The sequence below is a fragment of the Cricetulus griseus genome, chromosome 3, assembly GCF_003668045.3.
Source record: "Cricetulus griseus strain 17A/GY chromosome 3, alternate assembly CriGri-PICRH-1.0, whole genome shotgun sequence".
Lineage (NCBI taxonomy): Eukaryota > Metazoa > Chordata > Mammalia > Rodentia > Cricetidae > Cricetulus > Cricetulus griseus.
This window is the reverse complement of record NC_048596.1, coordinates 231240160-231254324: the sequence shown is the minus strand read 5'-3', so window position 1 is coordinate 231254324 and position 14165 is coordinate 231240160. Positions and strand designations below refer to the sequence as shown.

The window sequence follows — 14165 nt, the reverse complement described above, 5'->3', positions numbered from 1 at the left end:
TAAACAATACCTAAAGCCCCACCCCCTCCCACCAACGGTCTTCTCATGGAATAATAACAAAAGAGAACGATTTAGTGAGTTTGGCACAATTGTTAATGGAGTGAAAAATTATAGTGTTACTTGGGATTCTCAGCTACAGATGAACTGGAATATGAGTGGACATTAACAGCTCATCTGCAGTAATGTAGACGCACGAGGAGGCATCACTAACAACGTTCTAGAGCATCACTGAGTCCCAGAAGCCTTTTCAGGAAAAACATGTGAAACACTGAGTTGGGCAGGTGCCTTTTGTTTTGTGAGTTGGTAGCCTAACGCTTGGAACACTGGAACAAGCACTATTGAGGGAGGCTGGGGCTTCATGGGTTCCTTTGAATATAATCTCTGGTTCTTAGCTGCTCTCTGTCCACTGAACGCTGTGACACTGGAAAATCACATCACCTCTCCAGGACAGGAAGAATGGCTTAGGGCAATTGGGATTTTCCATTTCAAGGAAAGATAGTCATGTGTTGATGGAGCTGGTTTGTAGCATTCATGGTCATGTGCTTACATGGATAAAGGCAGCCTATGGCTTTGCTTTTCCCTCTTAGATCAGAACTCCCAACTTCATGGCCTCTCCAGTTCTGAGATTACAGATATGAGTCTGGCCAACCCCTGGCTTTAAGAAGAATCCAGTTTAGTTCAAGGGTGATGCTTTTTAGAAAAGGCCACAGGAAAGCACCTTCAAAGTATAAAGAGATTTTGGGGAACAAGTGATAGATGTAAAATATGTGACTAGCAGCAGTACCAAGGATGTGATTTAGTTCACATAGTGCTTGCCCAAGCATTTAGGAAGCCCTAGATGTTTTCCAGTACCACACATCTGGAGGTGGTGGTGCAAGCCTGTAGTCCTAGCCTCTTGGATGTGGAGACAGAAGGATCAGAACTCTGTGTACCCACCCTTGGCTACACAGAGAATTAGTTCAAGGTCAGTGTGGGGTGTATGAGAGCCCATTTCAAGAAACAAAACGCCCCCAGTGCAGTTGTTGAAGCCTCAGTACTCCTTAGTTCTGAAACACTGGCAGCAGAGCTTGCTTTTTGCGGAAAATGAGTCAGCTTTTGGAAGCTTGGTGCCAGCCATAGTTGAGAAAGCAGGATCTCTGTTTCTCTTGACTATAAGTACACTTTCTTGTTGTGAGTGGTAACATGTACCCTTTACTGCTTTTCCAGCCACCAGAGGACCTTCGTCCTGGAGGTGATGGGGAGACATTGTGGGTAGGTATCCGCAGACTCCATCATGGTAGGTACAACCTTAGTGGCATCTGTGATCGTTCCACATTGTGTTGTCCACCATTCATTGTAACAGAGGGCAGTCTCACAGACCTCTCCCCCCCAAAAAAAAAGCTCCTGCAGGATATCAAGGGCCGGAGCTGACCAAGGTTGTCTCTGAGCATGGGTGGCACACTAGCCTTGCAAACAGGCGCTCCTTCCTCCCTGTGTGTTAATGACTCCTTTTCCCACACAGTTACTTGGCCTTGGTGAGTGCCTTGGCTTGCGGTGCTGACTGGGTGTTCCTTCCGGAGTCTCCACCCGAGGATGGTTGGGAGGAAAGCATGTGCTTGAAACTCTCAGAGGTAATTGGGAGTCTGGATATGTTGCTCGAGTAAGGATCCACAGGGCCTTTTGGGGTGGCCAACTTGGATGGCTTTGTTTAAACACTTAAAACCTTGCGGCTCATAAAACGAGGTCTAGCCTGTTCCTGTATGGTTCTCTGTCCACTGTTTCCATCGAGAAACAGCTGGAACTGTTGACTGTCTTTCGTCCAAAGCAGTAGTTCTGTTTCTAAGTGGCTCTACACCATGAGACGAAATCATGGTGGTTAAATGAAGTCAAGATTACAGAGAAAACTCTTGTTTGCTGTTTAGGACTTTCTTATCACTGAACTCAGACATGCATTGGACTCTCTAATTTTAAATATTGCCCCCCCCCCCACACACATATAGGGTGAGGTGTTGTGACATTTCTTTCCACAGTGTGTGGGGAATTTTAGGATCTTCTGTTTCCTAACTATTTTGATCCATGGTCCTCTCTTTTCCTGTCAGGAGTATGTTGTACGTTGTCTTTCCTAGGACAGTTGCTTATTAGGGTGGGTGAATAGTCCCCTATGAAGGTCTAATACACAGTGTGGGAGGGCCTTTTTAAGAGCATGTGTAGCTTTCAGGGCAGAGACATTAATAAGGACGTTACTCTTCTCTCCCTTAGTTTTGAAGCAATCTTTTCACTGTTCTACAAGAAAATTATGTAAGTGTTATATCACAGACCAATTTTATTTATAGCCAGCAAGCACATAAAGGTTGTCTGTCTAGGAAAGGCTGTGTGTGTGTGTGTGTGTGTGTGTGTGTGTGTGTGTGTGTGTGTGTGTGTGGAGGGGGAAGGGAATAAAGCATTGCTTTCCAGTAACAGTCTCACAGGAGGGTAATAATGCAAATCTTGAACCAGATAGATTTTGCTGAAATAAAGCCTTATGGGTGGAATGCTATTGATTGAAGTTATATCATAGGGAGGAAAATGAGATTTAGCATCCTTAACTTGAAATAAGCCACCTATAGTAGATAGCCAAAGTGCAGCTTTTGCCACTGGAAGGGAGTTTCCTCTGCTTTGTTCCTGCCTGATCTGGGGGACATTAGCAGTGTCCTTAGATGTCTGGCTCCATGAGATGAGATGAGAGGTGGTATTCCCATATACTGGCTCTTTTGTATGACCCAAAGACTGGATTACCACCACACACAGGACCCCTCTACCTCCTTAGAAGTCATATCTGGTCCCCTTCATGTCTTCTTCCCAACATCCCTTGAAGCCTGATTACACAGTGAATTGTCACAGGTCACAAATCCATAGGTAATGAGTCAGAGATCCGGAAGACTGTAGGAGCTTGGCTGACAGGAAGTACGAAGTCCGTCCATGTGGTCAGAATGGTCATTCAGTTTGTAGATAATTCACTTTAGATTTAAAGACTATTTCTTAAAGTTATCCCATCTGAAAACCTCCTTAGACCCTAGACTTTGTATACTGTGCTCTCAAGTAGGAAAAGGCCAGGATATATACCTTTCTGTTCCTGCAAGTTTTGGCTGAGTTAGGGCAGAAATGTTTGATATCTTTGTACCTGTCATTTGTTTTTATGGCTCACAAATACGATACTGCAAGAAGTTTACCCAACATTTTAGAAGATCACCTAGCCTGAGAAACAATCTCTATAATATGCACTTAAGTTTAAAACCTTTCAGAGCTTTGCATGGCTACAGAATTCCTTGGCCTGAATATTGGCTGCACCACTAATAGGATAGCATTGGTCAAATAACCTCACTTTTCTTTGTCCAGAGGTGCTCCTCCCTTACGTGGAAAAATTATATTCCTCAGTGATTTTGTGAAGGTCAATGGATCAATTAATTCAGTCTAGATACCAAACATGGAGGTGCTCATTAAGTTGTAGTGGCATGGCGCCTATCTTCCTACTTAAATATATGAGGATTCCATTGTTGTGCATGTATTTCCCGTGCATGTATGTTCATGTGTGTGCAGGTACTTAGGCGTATGGAGATATTGTAATTTGTCTCTGTGTTGCTGTGATGAAACATTAGACCAAAATGAACTTTGGGAGAGAAGGGTTTACAGTCTGTCATCTAGAGGAGCTAGGGCAGGAGCTCAAGGCAGGAACCTGGAGGCAGGAACTGACACAGAAACCATGGAGGAATGCTGCTTACTGACTTGCTCTCTCTGGATCATATTCAGCTACGTTTCTTGCTCAGAATAGGTCCAGATGCTCAGGGATATAAGGGATGTCACTGCCCACAGTGGGCATAGCCCTCCTACAATCAAGAAAATGCCTTTGGGTCTTGTTCTTCAGACACTGTCTACCTTTTTTCTCTTTTGGGGAACATTTCTAATTGACAAATTCTGTCTTCATTTCTCCAGTACACTAGAGTTACTAGTTACATTATTTGTCTCCATCTTTTTTCTTTTTCTTTTCTTTAACATACCTTGGGAATCAAATTCAGGTCCTTATGCTTGCAAAGGCAAGTATTTTACCAAAAGAGCTATTTCTGCAGGCCACAGATTCCAGTGTCTTTTAATCACTTCAGAATATTGTGTTGTGTGGCTGAAGCATTTCCATTTAGCTATCCCATATTTATGGGTATTGTCCTTCCAGTACTTTTTCAAGTAGTGCTAAGGTAATTACCCTGTTCTTGTATCTTTATCCTTTAAAGAAGTTTTTTTCTTTTTTTTTTTTTTTTTATGAGCACATTGTTCAAAGCATGGAACAAAAGTCACAACAAGAACAAAGTCTTTGTTACTTTGATGCCATGTACCTCTGATCCATGTCAGCATGTTACTTGCTGCCCTACCTTCAGGCATGGACAGGGCCCCACACACTTATCACTAACCTTGTCTAAGGAACCATATTTTGTTTGGGGCTTTATAGAAAGCAAATCCATTGAGAACGAGCTAACCCAAGTCATGATTAGTTGTCATGCACACTTAGGTTTATCTTAGCCTTGCATGACCTTGTGAGCTAATGTAAGACAGTGTATTAAAGGATAAGTTCATATGACAGTGTTCCAGAGTGTGAGTACAGAAGACAGGGTCCCAGAGTGTGACTACACAAGACAGGCACTGGAGTCTGACATGGGAAATATGGGTAATTGTTTGTCTTAGAGCCTTTATATGGGCTCTGTGTCTGTTAGATTTCTGTTACTGTAGTAAACATTTGAGCTAAATCAACTGTAAAGGAAACCATTTATTTTGGCTCCTGATCTTGGAGGTATTGGCCCATGGTTGGTTGAAACTGTGATGATATCATGAATCATGTCAGGGTTATAGGACAAAAGAGTTCTGTTTACCTTATGGTGGCCAGAAAGAAAAGAAAGAGGAAAAGGAGTAGAAGTGTCTTAGTTAGGGTTTCTATTGCTGTGAAGAAACACACACCATGACCTCAACAACTCTTTGATGGGGAATGTTTTCTGTATATATGTTTGTCTATTTATCAATAGGTTGATGAATAAAGCACTCTTGGAGAGTAGGGAAGCAAGACAGTGGGACTAGGAGAGGAGGATGATTCTGGGAAACGTAGGCAGAGTCAGTCACCATGTAGGATGTGAGAGGAGTAACAGGTCTGGACTCTTTCTTTGGTAAGATACGTCCACTTGGAAATACTTACATTAATAGAAATGGGTTAATAATTTATACAGAGCTAGCCAATAAGAAGCCCAAGCCAATGGCCAACAATTTCAAAATTAATATAAGTCTGGTGTGTTCATTTGGGGCTGATGTGGCAGTAGGCCCAGACTGGTGGGAAGAGTTATCGTAACAACTCTTATAAAGGAATACATTTAATTTGGGTGGCTTACACCTTCAGAGGTTTAGTCCACTGTCATAATGGTAAGACATGGTGGTATGGAGGCGGACACGGTGCTGGAGCTGAGAGTTCTACATCTTAATCTGCATTGGCAAAAGGAAGTGAACTCAGCTCTAGGCATAGATTGAACATAGGAGACACTTTTTCCAACAAAGCCACACCTAATAGTGCCACTTGCTTTGAACTAATGGGGCCAATTATATTCAAACTATCACAAGTAGGGATGGGGTCATAATAACAACCCCCTCCCCACCACACACAGCCAAAACACTGCCTTCTTCCACTAGGCTCCATCTCTTATATTCTCATCTAATTGTTCCATGGGCTGGGGACAATGTGTGGACCTTGTGACATTCCAGTATCCTTTCCTGATTTCTTATCTGATTTCTTACCCACCTGTCAGATACCATGCCTGTGTGCAGTGTTAGCTAACATGATGGGGAAGAATTGTTGGATTCACAAGACTAAGTTTAAGGAATTCCATGGGGCGATGAGAAAAAGCTCAACATAAAGGGAAGAGAAAACATGGTTTGGAGCAGTCAAACTGGGAGAGTCCAGCCTGTGTGTGTTCACTATCAATCTACATGTCCATGCACCCCCCACCTCGGCCCTCACAAAGGCACCTTTCACCTACTTTGGGGGTTACTGAGAAATACTCCTTAGGCAATGCTTTCTACCTGGAAAGAAGCCATTTCCACTTAGGACACATTTCTCTGGGTTTGTTGTCATTAAAAACAGAGTATAAATTTTAGGAGTTTGAATTTTCTCTTTTCTTTAGAACCGTGCCCACAAAAAGAGGCTGAACATTATCATTGTGGCTGAAGGAGCAATCGATAGCCAAAATCAACCAATCAGCTCTGAGAAAATCAAGGAGGTAAGCATGTGTGATACCTTACCTTTGTTCTGCTGCCCAGCTGGACATCAGAGTTGTCAGCATGATGGACAAGACTTAAAAATTAGAATATTAACTCAACTTTCATAGCATGGAGAGCATAAAACTTAGGAGCTCTGGACAGCCAGCATTCCTTGTGTCTTGTCTCCAGTGGTCCTAATGGCTTCATAAATAACAATAGAGGAAGGACAGTTGAGTGGATAAGCATGTTCTTGGGTTAGAAAGGACCGACCCTTAAGCAGACTTTGTACTGAAGATAAGGTCTTGACTACTTGGCAGCCAGCACAGTCTGGGGGCTTCTCTGTTTGGAATGATATACAAGGAAATGTCCGATTTTCCCTCTAATTTCTCTCTAACATGGAGCATCAGCTGGTCACATTCCCACCAATAAAACTGCCTAGTTGACTATGAGTCACTGATTCCTTATGGCCCTGAGGAAGGGCTGGGTCTGACGGGCTGCTGCTGCTCTGCTACTCCTTCAGGCTGGTACTTACCAGTCTCTACAGGACTTTGACACACTCACAAGGATCTCAGAATCACTGAGGAACCTCAAGCTAGGCTGTCTTGTTCTAGCCCTGAGTCAGGGCCCACAGGCATTACTAATCTGGTTTTACAAGTTTGTTTTCTTTCTCTCTCTCTCTTTCTTTCTTTCTTTCTTTCTTTCTTTCTTTCTTTCTTTCTTTCTCTCTTCCGTCTTTCTTTCCTTTTTTCTTTCTTTCCTTCCTCTCTCCCTCCCTCCCCTCCTCTTACTTTTTTTTTTAAATTCTTGCTAATTAGCCCTTGTTGGACTCAAACTGGCCATCTTCCTGCCTCCCCCTCCCAAATGTTAGAATTGCAGGTATGACCATACCATGTCTTACTCGTTGTCTTTTGCATGCAATACTTATGACTGGAATCCATGAGTTCATGTTTCTGGCAAGTGCTTTACCATTGAGCAACACCACTCCCCACCCAGCCCTTATAAGTTGTTTTTATCATTAAGTTATGGTTATTTAATGAGCCAAACTCATTTTTTATTGACTCCAGTACCAGATCAGCACCTCAGCATTAAATCATCAGTAGGTGTCTGTAAGAGATATTCAAGAGTATTGCTGATAGCTCTCTGCAAAAGCAGGGCAGGGGATTTCTTTATCATAAAATAAAATTAAGATTAACTCCAGCAATATGGAATCAAGAAGTGTCAACAAATGGATGTAGGTAGCTCTAATACCATATATATATATATATATATATACATATATATATATATATATATATATATGGTATCAGAAGGTCACCAGCCAGTACAGCTGTTGCTTGGGTTAGTATCTTCACAGTAGAGCTGTACACTGTCAAGGGAAAATGCTTGTAATATAAACAGTGCTTTGCTTTAAATACAGCTACTTGAAGCAGCATCTTTGTAGAAAAGTCGGTGTTACTTATCTCCTTGTTAGCAGATAGAGATTTTAATTTTACTAGTCTGAGTGTGGCGATTCTTGTCCATAACCCCCAAACCCAGGATGCTGAGGCAGGAGGATTGTTAAATTCAAGGCCAACCTGGACTGTGTAGACTGCTTCCAGGAATCAAAACAAACAAATAGCAGCAGCATCAAAAAGATTTTACTTGACAGTGAAAACATTATTTGGAAAAATAAATTTTAGAATTGTGTATAGCTGTTGTTGCAAGGAGAAACGAAGCAACGGTCAGTTTTAACATTTACATCCGAAGACCAAGTAGAGTTCCCTTTCTCAGTGCCAGCACCCTATGACCACACCTGGCTTGATAAAGCCACAGCAAGGTCTGTTTGGTTCTCTGTTTTCTGAGGGACATCTTTCTCCACAGCTTGTGGTGAATCAGCTGGGCTTTGACACCCGGGTGACCATTCTTGGGCATGTGCAACGAGGAGGGACCCCTTCTGCATTTGACAGGATTTTGGTAAGTGGGCATGGAAAGGACTAGACCTTTGCACGAGGCTCCCTAGAAAGATATTTAGAAGCACTAGTTTATTATGGAGGCTGACTAGCAGCCTCATCCCTTGAGACGATAGTGGCCCATGTCCTTATTTAAAGGTCCTTTGAGACTTATTGACGTAGGATCATTTCCTGGGCTGAGGTCACAGCTGACATAGGATGTCAGTATGTCTACTGATAGGGAAGGCATGGGTGCCAGGAGAGAAAAAACAAGGATGTAGGAATGTGTTATCCCAAGTGTAAGCTTCCAGAACTAAACCAAGAGGACAGCAGGTATCCTGAGTACAAACCCTAAGTTCTCAGTATTACCTAGTAGTTCTTACTGGAGTTAAAAATTTTCCTGTTACAGAGATGAGTAGAGATAAGCAAGACAGAAGCAAGGTTGATTGAATCGTTGTTTCACAGCATAGAAAGCAGAGAGGGAATCCTGGTGTGGTCTCGGGCTAGGCACATGGTGCCTTCTGAGCATAGGATGAAGGGCTCACTATCTTTAGTGTTTGTGATTATCATTGGCAGGCCAGCCGCATGGGGGTGGAAGCTGTCATTGCCTTGCTGGAGGGTGATCCTGAAACCCCGGCCTGTGTGGTGTCGCTGAGAGGAAACCAGGCTGTGCGCCTGCCTCTGGTGGAATGTGTGCAAATGGTGAGCTTGGGTATGGGTGGGCATGGACACTGGATAGGCTACCTGTAGGAACAAGTGGATGCTTCATACTGAGTGGTCTGCTTAGGACTCAGTGGAGTACTGGGTCAAGTGGCCTCTTGGAGGGCAGAATTATCTGCCCCATAGATGATGGCAGCAGGCTTCCTGTGTCACTGTCTAGTGTGTAAAAGCATCTCCATCTTTTGCTTCTTTTCTTTTGCCACCCATGAGGCATTTGTAGTGGTCATTTCTCCTAACCTTGAGTCTTCTCCACCAAGAACTGGTAGAGAGTTGGTGACTGTTTCCACCTACAGTCACAGATGGTCCAAGTAGCTCTTGTGCACCAGGAACAGCAAGACTGAGTTCAGGAAAATGGTCCTGCCAGGAATTGGTGCTATAGGTGTGACATGCCCAAGTTTCTGCAGTTTTATTTCTGTCCTTTGTTCCTGAGGACATTCTGATCAGTGATAGGACCTTGATATAGATCCCAGTAATGTTGAGATAGGCCCACTCTTTCAGGTATGTCTACTGATACATGAAAGAAAAATGGATTCTGCTTTTCAGTTTCTCATTAGATTCAGTGACATTGGGGCTTGCTGCATTAGAAACTGCTATTTTCATTTTTCCAATTTTTTTTTCATGAAATGTTGCAATATTTAGGCTTTTGGACCATCCGGACATGTATACCTTTTATAATGCAAACACACACACACACACACACACAAAGTGTGAGTGTCAAGGTACTTGTTGAAAGTACACTTATCTTAGTTCCCAAATAGGGATGAAGGCATTACATATACATATGTGTGGTGATGTATGTATATGTGTGTTCCTGTTTATCCTTGGGGAATGGATGGACAAAAGAAGTGTCTAAAACTATATGATATAGGTTTAAAAGGTTAAAACCCTGAACTATGTAGGTTTCTTTGGAGTTCATCCCTGTGTCTGTGTTCACTTCGGACAATGGATTGCTTGTATCTTGCCTGATATTCAAATAATCACTAGAGCTTTTGTTAATAAACAGCCACAGAGAGCCACTTTCGGGAGTCAGCAGTTAACTGAGGTAGTTGGGATGTGTAGCCCTGAGCTCTCTGCCTTGAGGCTACCTTCGTCCCTCTGTTCCCCTTTGGCACCCGTGAAGCACACTGGAGATCTGCATTCCCCAGTGAGGCAGTGAGATAGCTGTGTTTTCTTTTTCCTTAATTGGGCTGAATTGAGCATTAATCAGATCCTCTCCTAGAAGACCCATTTCCATGAACCTGGCCTTTGTGGACATCAATCTTTTAGATTCTGAGGCCATATCATAGGACCTTGATATAGGCCAGCAAGAATCTTGTATCCCCCCCTCCCCCCAGCTCCCCTGCCCGCCTTTTCTTTGGGGCTCTACCCTCACAGAAGGATACTGCCATGTCAGCTCTCAATTTGGGGACTAGTAACAATCCAATAGGGTCAGACAGTGAAGGTTCAGCCATAGAGCATCATTTATTACCTTTTTTTTAAAGACCCAGGCTGTACAAAAGGCAATGGATGAGAGGAACTTTCATGAAGCCGTAAGACTCCGAGGGAGGTGAGTTATCGTGAATAAAACTCTACTAGAAGTTTAGGTCCTTGTTTGGTGATTGAGACTGTACTTGGCCTCAATATAAAAATTTAAGAGTTTGGGCTGAAAAGATGGTTCAGCAGTTTAGGAAACAACCTAAGATCAGTTCCCAGAACCCATGTGCCATAGCTCTTAATTGCTGTAACTCTAGCTCCAGAGCAATTGATTCCCTCTTCTGGCCTCCACAGGCACTGCACTCATGTGCACAAATCCATATTAAATTAAAACTAAATTGCTGGTTTTCCTTAGGAGTTTTGAGGGAAACCTGAAAACCTACAAACGTCTTGCCATAAAGCAGCATGATGACAAGATCACCAAGGTAGGTAGCCAGCTTCCATCTTCTGAGTGACCCAGGAACCTTTTTACCCCATACCCAGCTCAATGTGGACCCATGGAAACGTATCTTCACCTTTCCATTGCGACCTTAATGGTCACTTCTGCCAAACGTGGCACAGTATGGCCTCTTATAAGTGTGCAACAAATGGGAACTCGCACTCCCATTTGACACTGTCCTCTTCTGTTTTCAGAGCAATTGCAATGTTGCTATCATCAATGTGGGGGCACCTGCAGCTGGAATGAATGCAGCTGTGCGCTCTGCTGTTCGAGTCGGGATTGCAGATGGTCACAAGATGTTTGCCATCTATGATGGATTCGATGGCTTCGCCAAAGGCCAAGTGAGTCTCCCAGGAAGTGAGAATATTATTGCACATGCGGAGGCCAGACTCACCACAGCGCCTAATTCAGGATGGTGGTGGTTCGAGCATACCAATAATGGAGTTGAGGGGTTACCTTCTGCTTAGGAATCCTGCCTTAAGTCAGGTTCTACAGAAAGTTCAGGGTGTCATGTATTTTCAGATTTTCTCAAAAGACACTAAGGCACGGTGATCTGTTGATACTCACCTCACAGGCTGTTAAATTTGGATGGCATGGACAAAGTGCATGGTTTATTCCACACATTAGAACTTTCTAAAACCTTGATTAAAAACAATTGTAGGCTGAGATGTAGCTCAGCAGTGAAATACTAGCTGAGTGCATGTAAGCCTCTGGGTTCCATCCACAGCAAGGGACAACAATCAGAAAACAAAGGTCCGGAGCGTTCACTGTTTTCCTTTTGCTGCATGTGATTTGCATACATTATCCCTTATGACCTTATACCACGTCTAAGTTCTAAGTACCATTTTTCTTATGAAAGAAGTGAGGATTAGAAACATTGACTGACTTTGTCTACTTCTCATGATGTAAGATTTGAAGGAAGATGGTGAGGCATGTCTGTTCTCTGAACCCAGAACTGCTGTAATCAGTAGGTTGGAGATACCAGGTTGGGAGATGTCTGTAACTTACCTAAAGACCTCACCAGAATGCGTTATTAGTAAGAGGTTCAACAAAAATCACATGACTGGAAGCTGTCAGACCTGGAGTTCTGGCCCACTGTGTTCTGCTCTGTGACTAACTCATGCCTCACCTAATATGGGAGTCGCCCCCAGCTGACTAAACTTCACCTACTTAGCCAAACCGTGTTTATGTTTCTCCCTTTACTCTCTTTTTTGCCTCCAGTGATAAATTACTTTAACCTTTACCACTTTAAAAACCGTGGTGTTTATCCGTTTTCTTTACTAGTGACAGATTCTGGTCATCTAAGGTGTCCACCCAGGACACATGCTTAGGGTTAGGGTGTGGATGTCCCCCACAGGCAGGGAAGGAATAGTTTTGTTGAGGCTCTGAGTTTTGTTTAGCCTTAGAAGGACACATCATGTCTTTGCTGAATCAGTACCCGCAGCCTTACCCATCTCCAAGGGACCCAGCCTCTGAGAGAGCTCAGAACCGTGAGCTGTTTTCAGAGCCTTCTATTCCTTCCCTTTCTTCCTCATTTCAACTGTTTCACTCTGTGTTGGAAATTTAGATAAAAGAATTCTCCTGGGAAGATGTCGGAGGTTGGACTGGACAAGGAGGGTCCATTCTTGGGACGAAACGGTAATTGCTAAATTTTAGCTCTTGAACAAGTTCTGTTTATTTTATTTTCATCTTATGTGTATGAATGTTTTGCCTGTATGCATGTCTGTGCACCATGTGAGAGGGCATTAGATCATCTGGAACGGGAATTGAAGATAGTTGTGAGCTGCCATGTGGGTTCTGGGAACCAAAACTCAGTCCTCTGCAAGAGCAGCAAGTGTTCTTACCTGTTGAGCAATCCAACAATCCTTAACAAAGAAGGAAGAAGCAACTCCTAGAGTTAGTGGCTAAATAAATGTAGAGGGTATAGATGCCTCTTGTATGTTTCCTGTAATGAATACCTAATAAACACCTGTCTGCCATTGCCCCAGGAACTCAATCATGTCTTAGGCAGCTCAGTGCTAGGAAAAGCAGGCAGATTGGCACAGATATGTGCCACACTGGTTAGAGTGTTTGCCTACCATCTATGAGGCCTTAGGTTCAATCCCCAGGACTCTAAAAAACGAGAAGTCAAGTACCTGGTGGACCTTTCCATTAATTCCATATTTCCATTTATTTGAAGGGCAAAAACAACATGTGAGAAACTTCTGTCCCATTCTGGTCATTAGAATGAGTGATTATGAAGCTGCCATTAACTGTGCTATTATGTGAACAAACACTTTTATCTCAGCTTTTGGAGAGAAATGTGGTGTGTCTGGGTATAACAGAACAGAGCCACACAGTGACTCCAAGCTAAGTTGCACGGCTGAAGAAATTACCTGAGTATTTTTAAAGTAAAATCATGTTTTTCTGCCTTATAAAATCCTTCAGTTATACAAAACTAGGATTAATGCATTTTAACAAAGTGTGTGTATATTGTTTTATCTTTGCTTATTTCCAGAATGCAAGTATTTATACCAGCTATTATTGTAACATTGTAACTTACTTTTTTTTTTTTTTTTTTTTTTTTTTTGTAAGGAAGCAAAGTAGTTTTTAGGTATAGGTTCAGTCATTGTGGCATTTTAGCCTGACAAGACTCAACTTTTTTTTTTTTTTTTTTTTTTTTTTTTTTTTTTTTGCTCACTTCAAAATCAGGGTTCTGGTGTCAGCTAGACAGGTGGGGATTCTACATGGTGGCTTCCCAGCCATCTGGATTGCTTCTTTGGTGCCATGGCAGTGGTGCTTTGGATGGCAAAGCCCCATCAGACTGATGGTTATGCAAATAGACTCCTAGGCAGAGAGGCTGATCCCCTGCAAATGCAGCTGTACTTCTTATAAAGGAACCCGAGCATCACTCTTGAGCAATGTGGGAGGGAGCTGACAGCTTGAGACCCTGCTGCAGATACCAGGTTTGCCCCTTGGGTAGATTCACTTGTCTCTTTTTTTCCATATTCCATTTCCAATATCTATTTCCATATTCCAATAGCTTCACCTTAAATTTACATGTCTACCAACCATATAAATACTTCATTTTCTCCTCTAAGCGTGAAAGAAAGGTTAGGGGTGGTTGTGAGGTGAAATGTTAGAATGGGGCATAAATCAGTTTCCTCTGCTTAGTGGTATCTCTGCTGACTTTGTCATTTGAAGTAGGTGACAGTATAGGAGAGGAATGTGAGTAGATGTGGTTTTGAAAGAAATTAAATTGATACATATATATATTTGTATTTATAATATACAATATACATGAAAGGAAATCTGTATCTGTTAGCATGTATGTATATTATATATTTATATACACATATATTAAATTTATTTAAAATATATAC

The 14165-nt window shown here is 42.5% G+C and overlaps 1 protein-coding gene across 3 annotated transcripts in view; it reads left to right on the top strand.

The window, feature by feature from the left end:
* Positions 1–14165, top strand: part of Pfkp (phosphofructokinase, platelet) — a 64239-nt gene that overhangs the window by 30909 nt on the left and 19165 nt on the right. For all 3 annotated transcript variants that reach the window (XM_027405083.2, XM_027405082.2, XM_035442847.1), the window contains 9 exons: positions 1207–1251; positions 1502–1610; positions 6168–6263; positions 8104–8196; positions 8748–8873; positions 10373–10437; positions 10720–10789; positions 10998–11144; positions 12371–12441. In XM_027405083.2, the coding sequence (XP_027260884.1) occupies positions 1207–1251; positions 1502–1610; positions 6168–6263; positions 8104–8196; positions 8748–8873; positions 10373–10437; positions 10720–10789; positions 10998–11144; positions 12371–12441 (822 nt within the window). The remainder of the gene's footprint in view (positions 1–1206; positions 1252–1501; positions 1611–6167; positions 6264–8103; positions 8197–8747; positions 8874–10372; positions 10438–10719; positions 10790–10997; positions 11145–12370; positions 12442–14165) is intronic.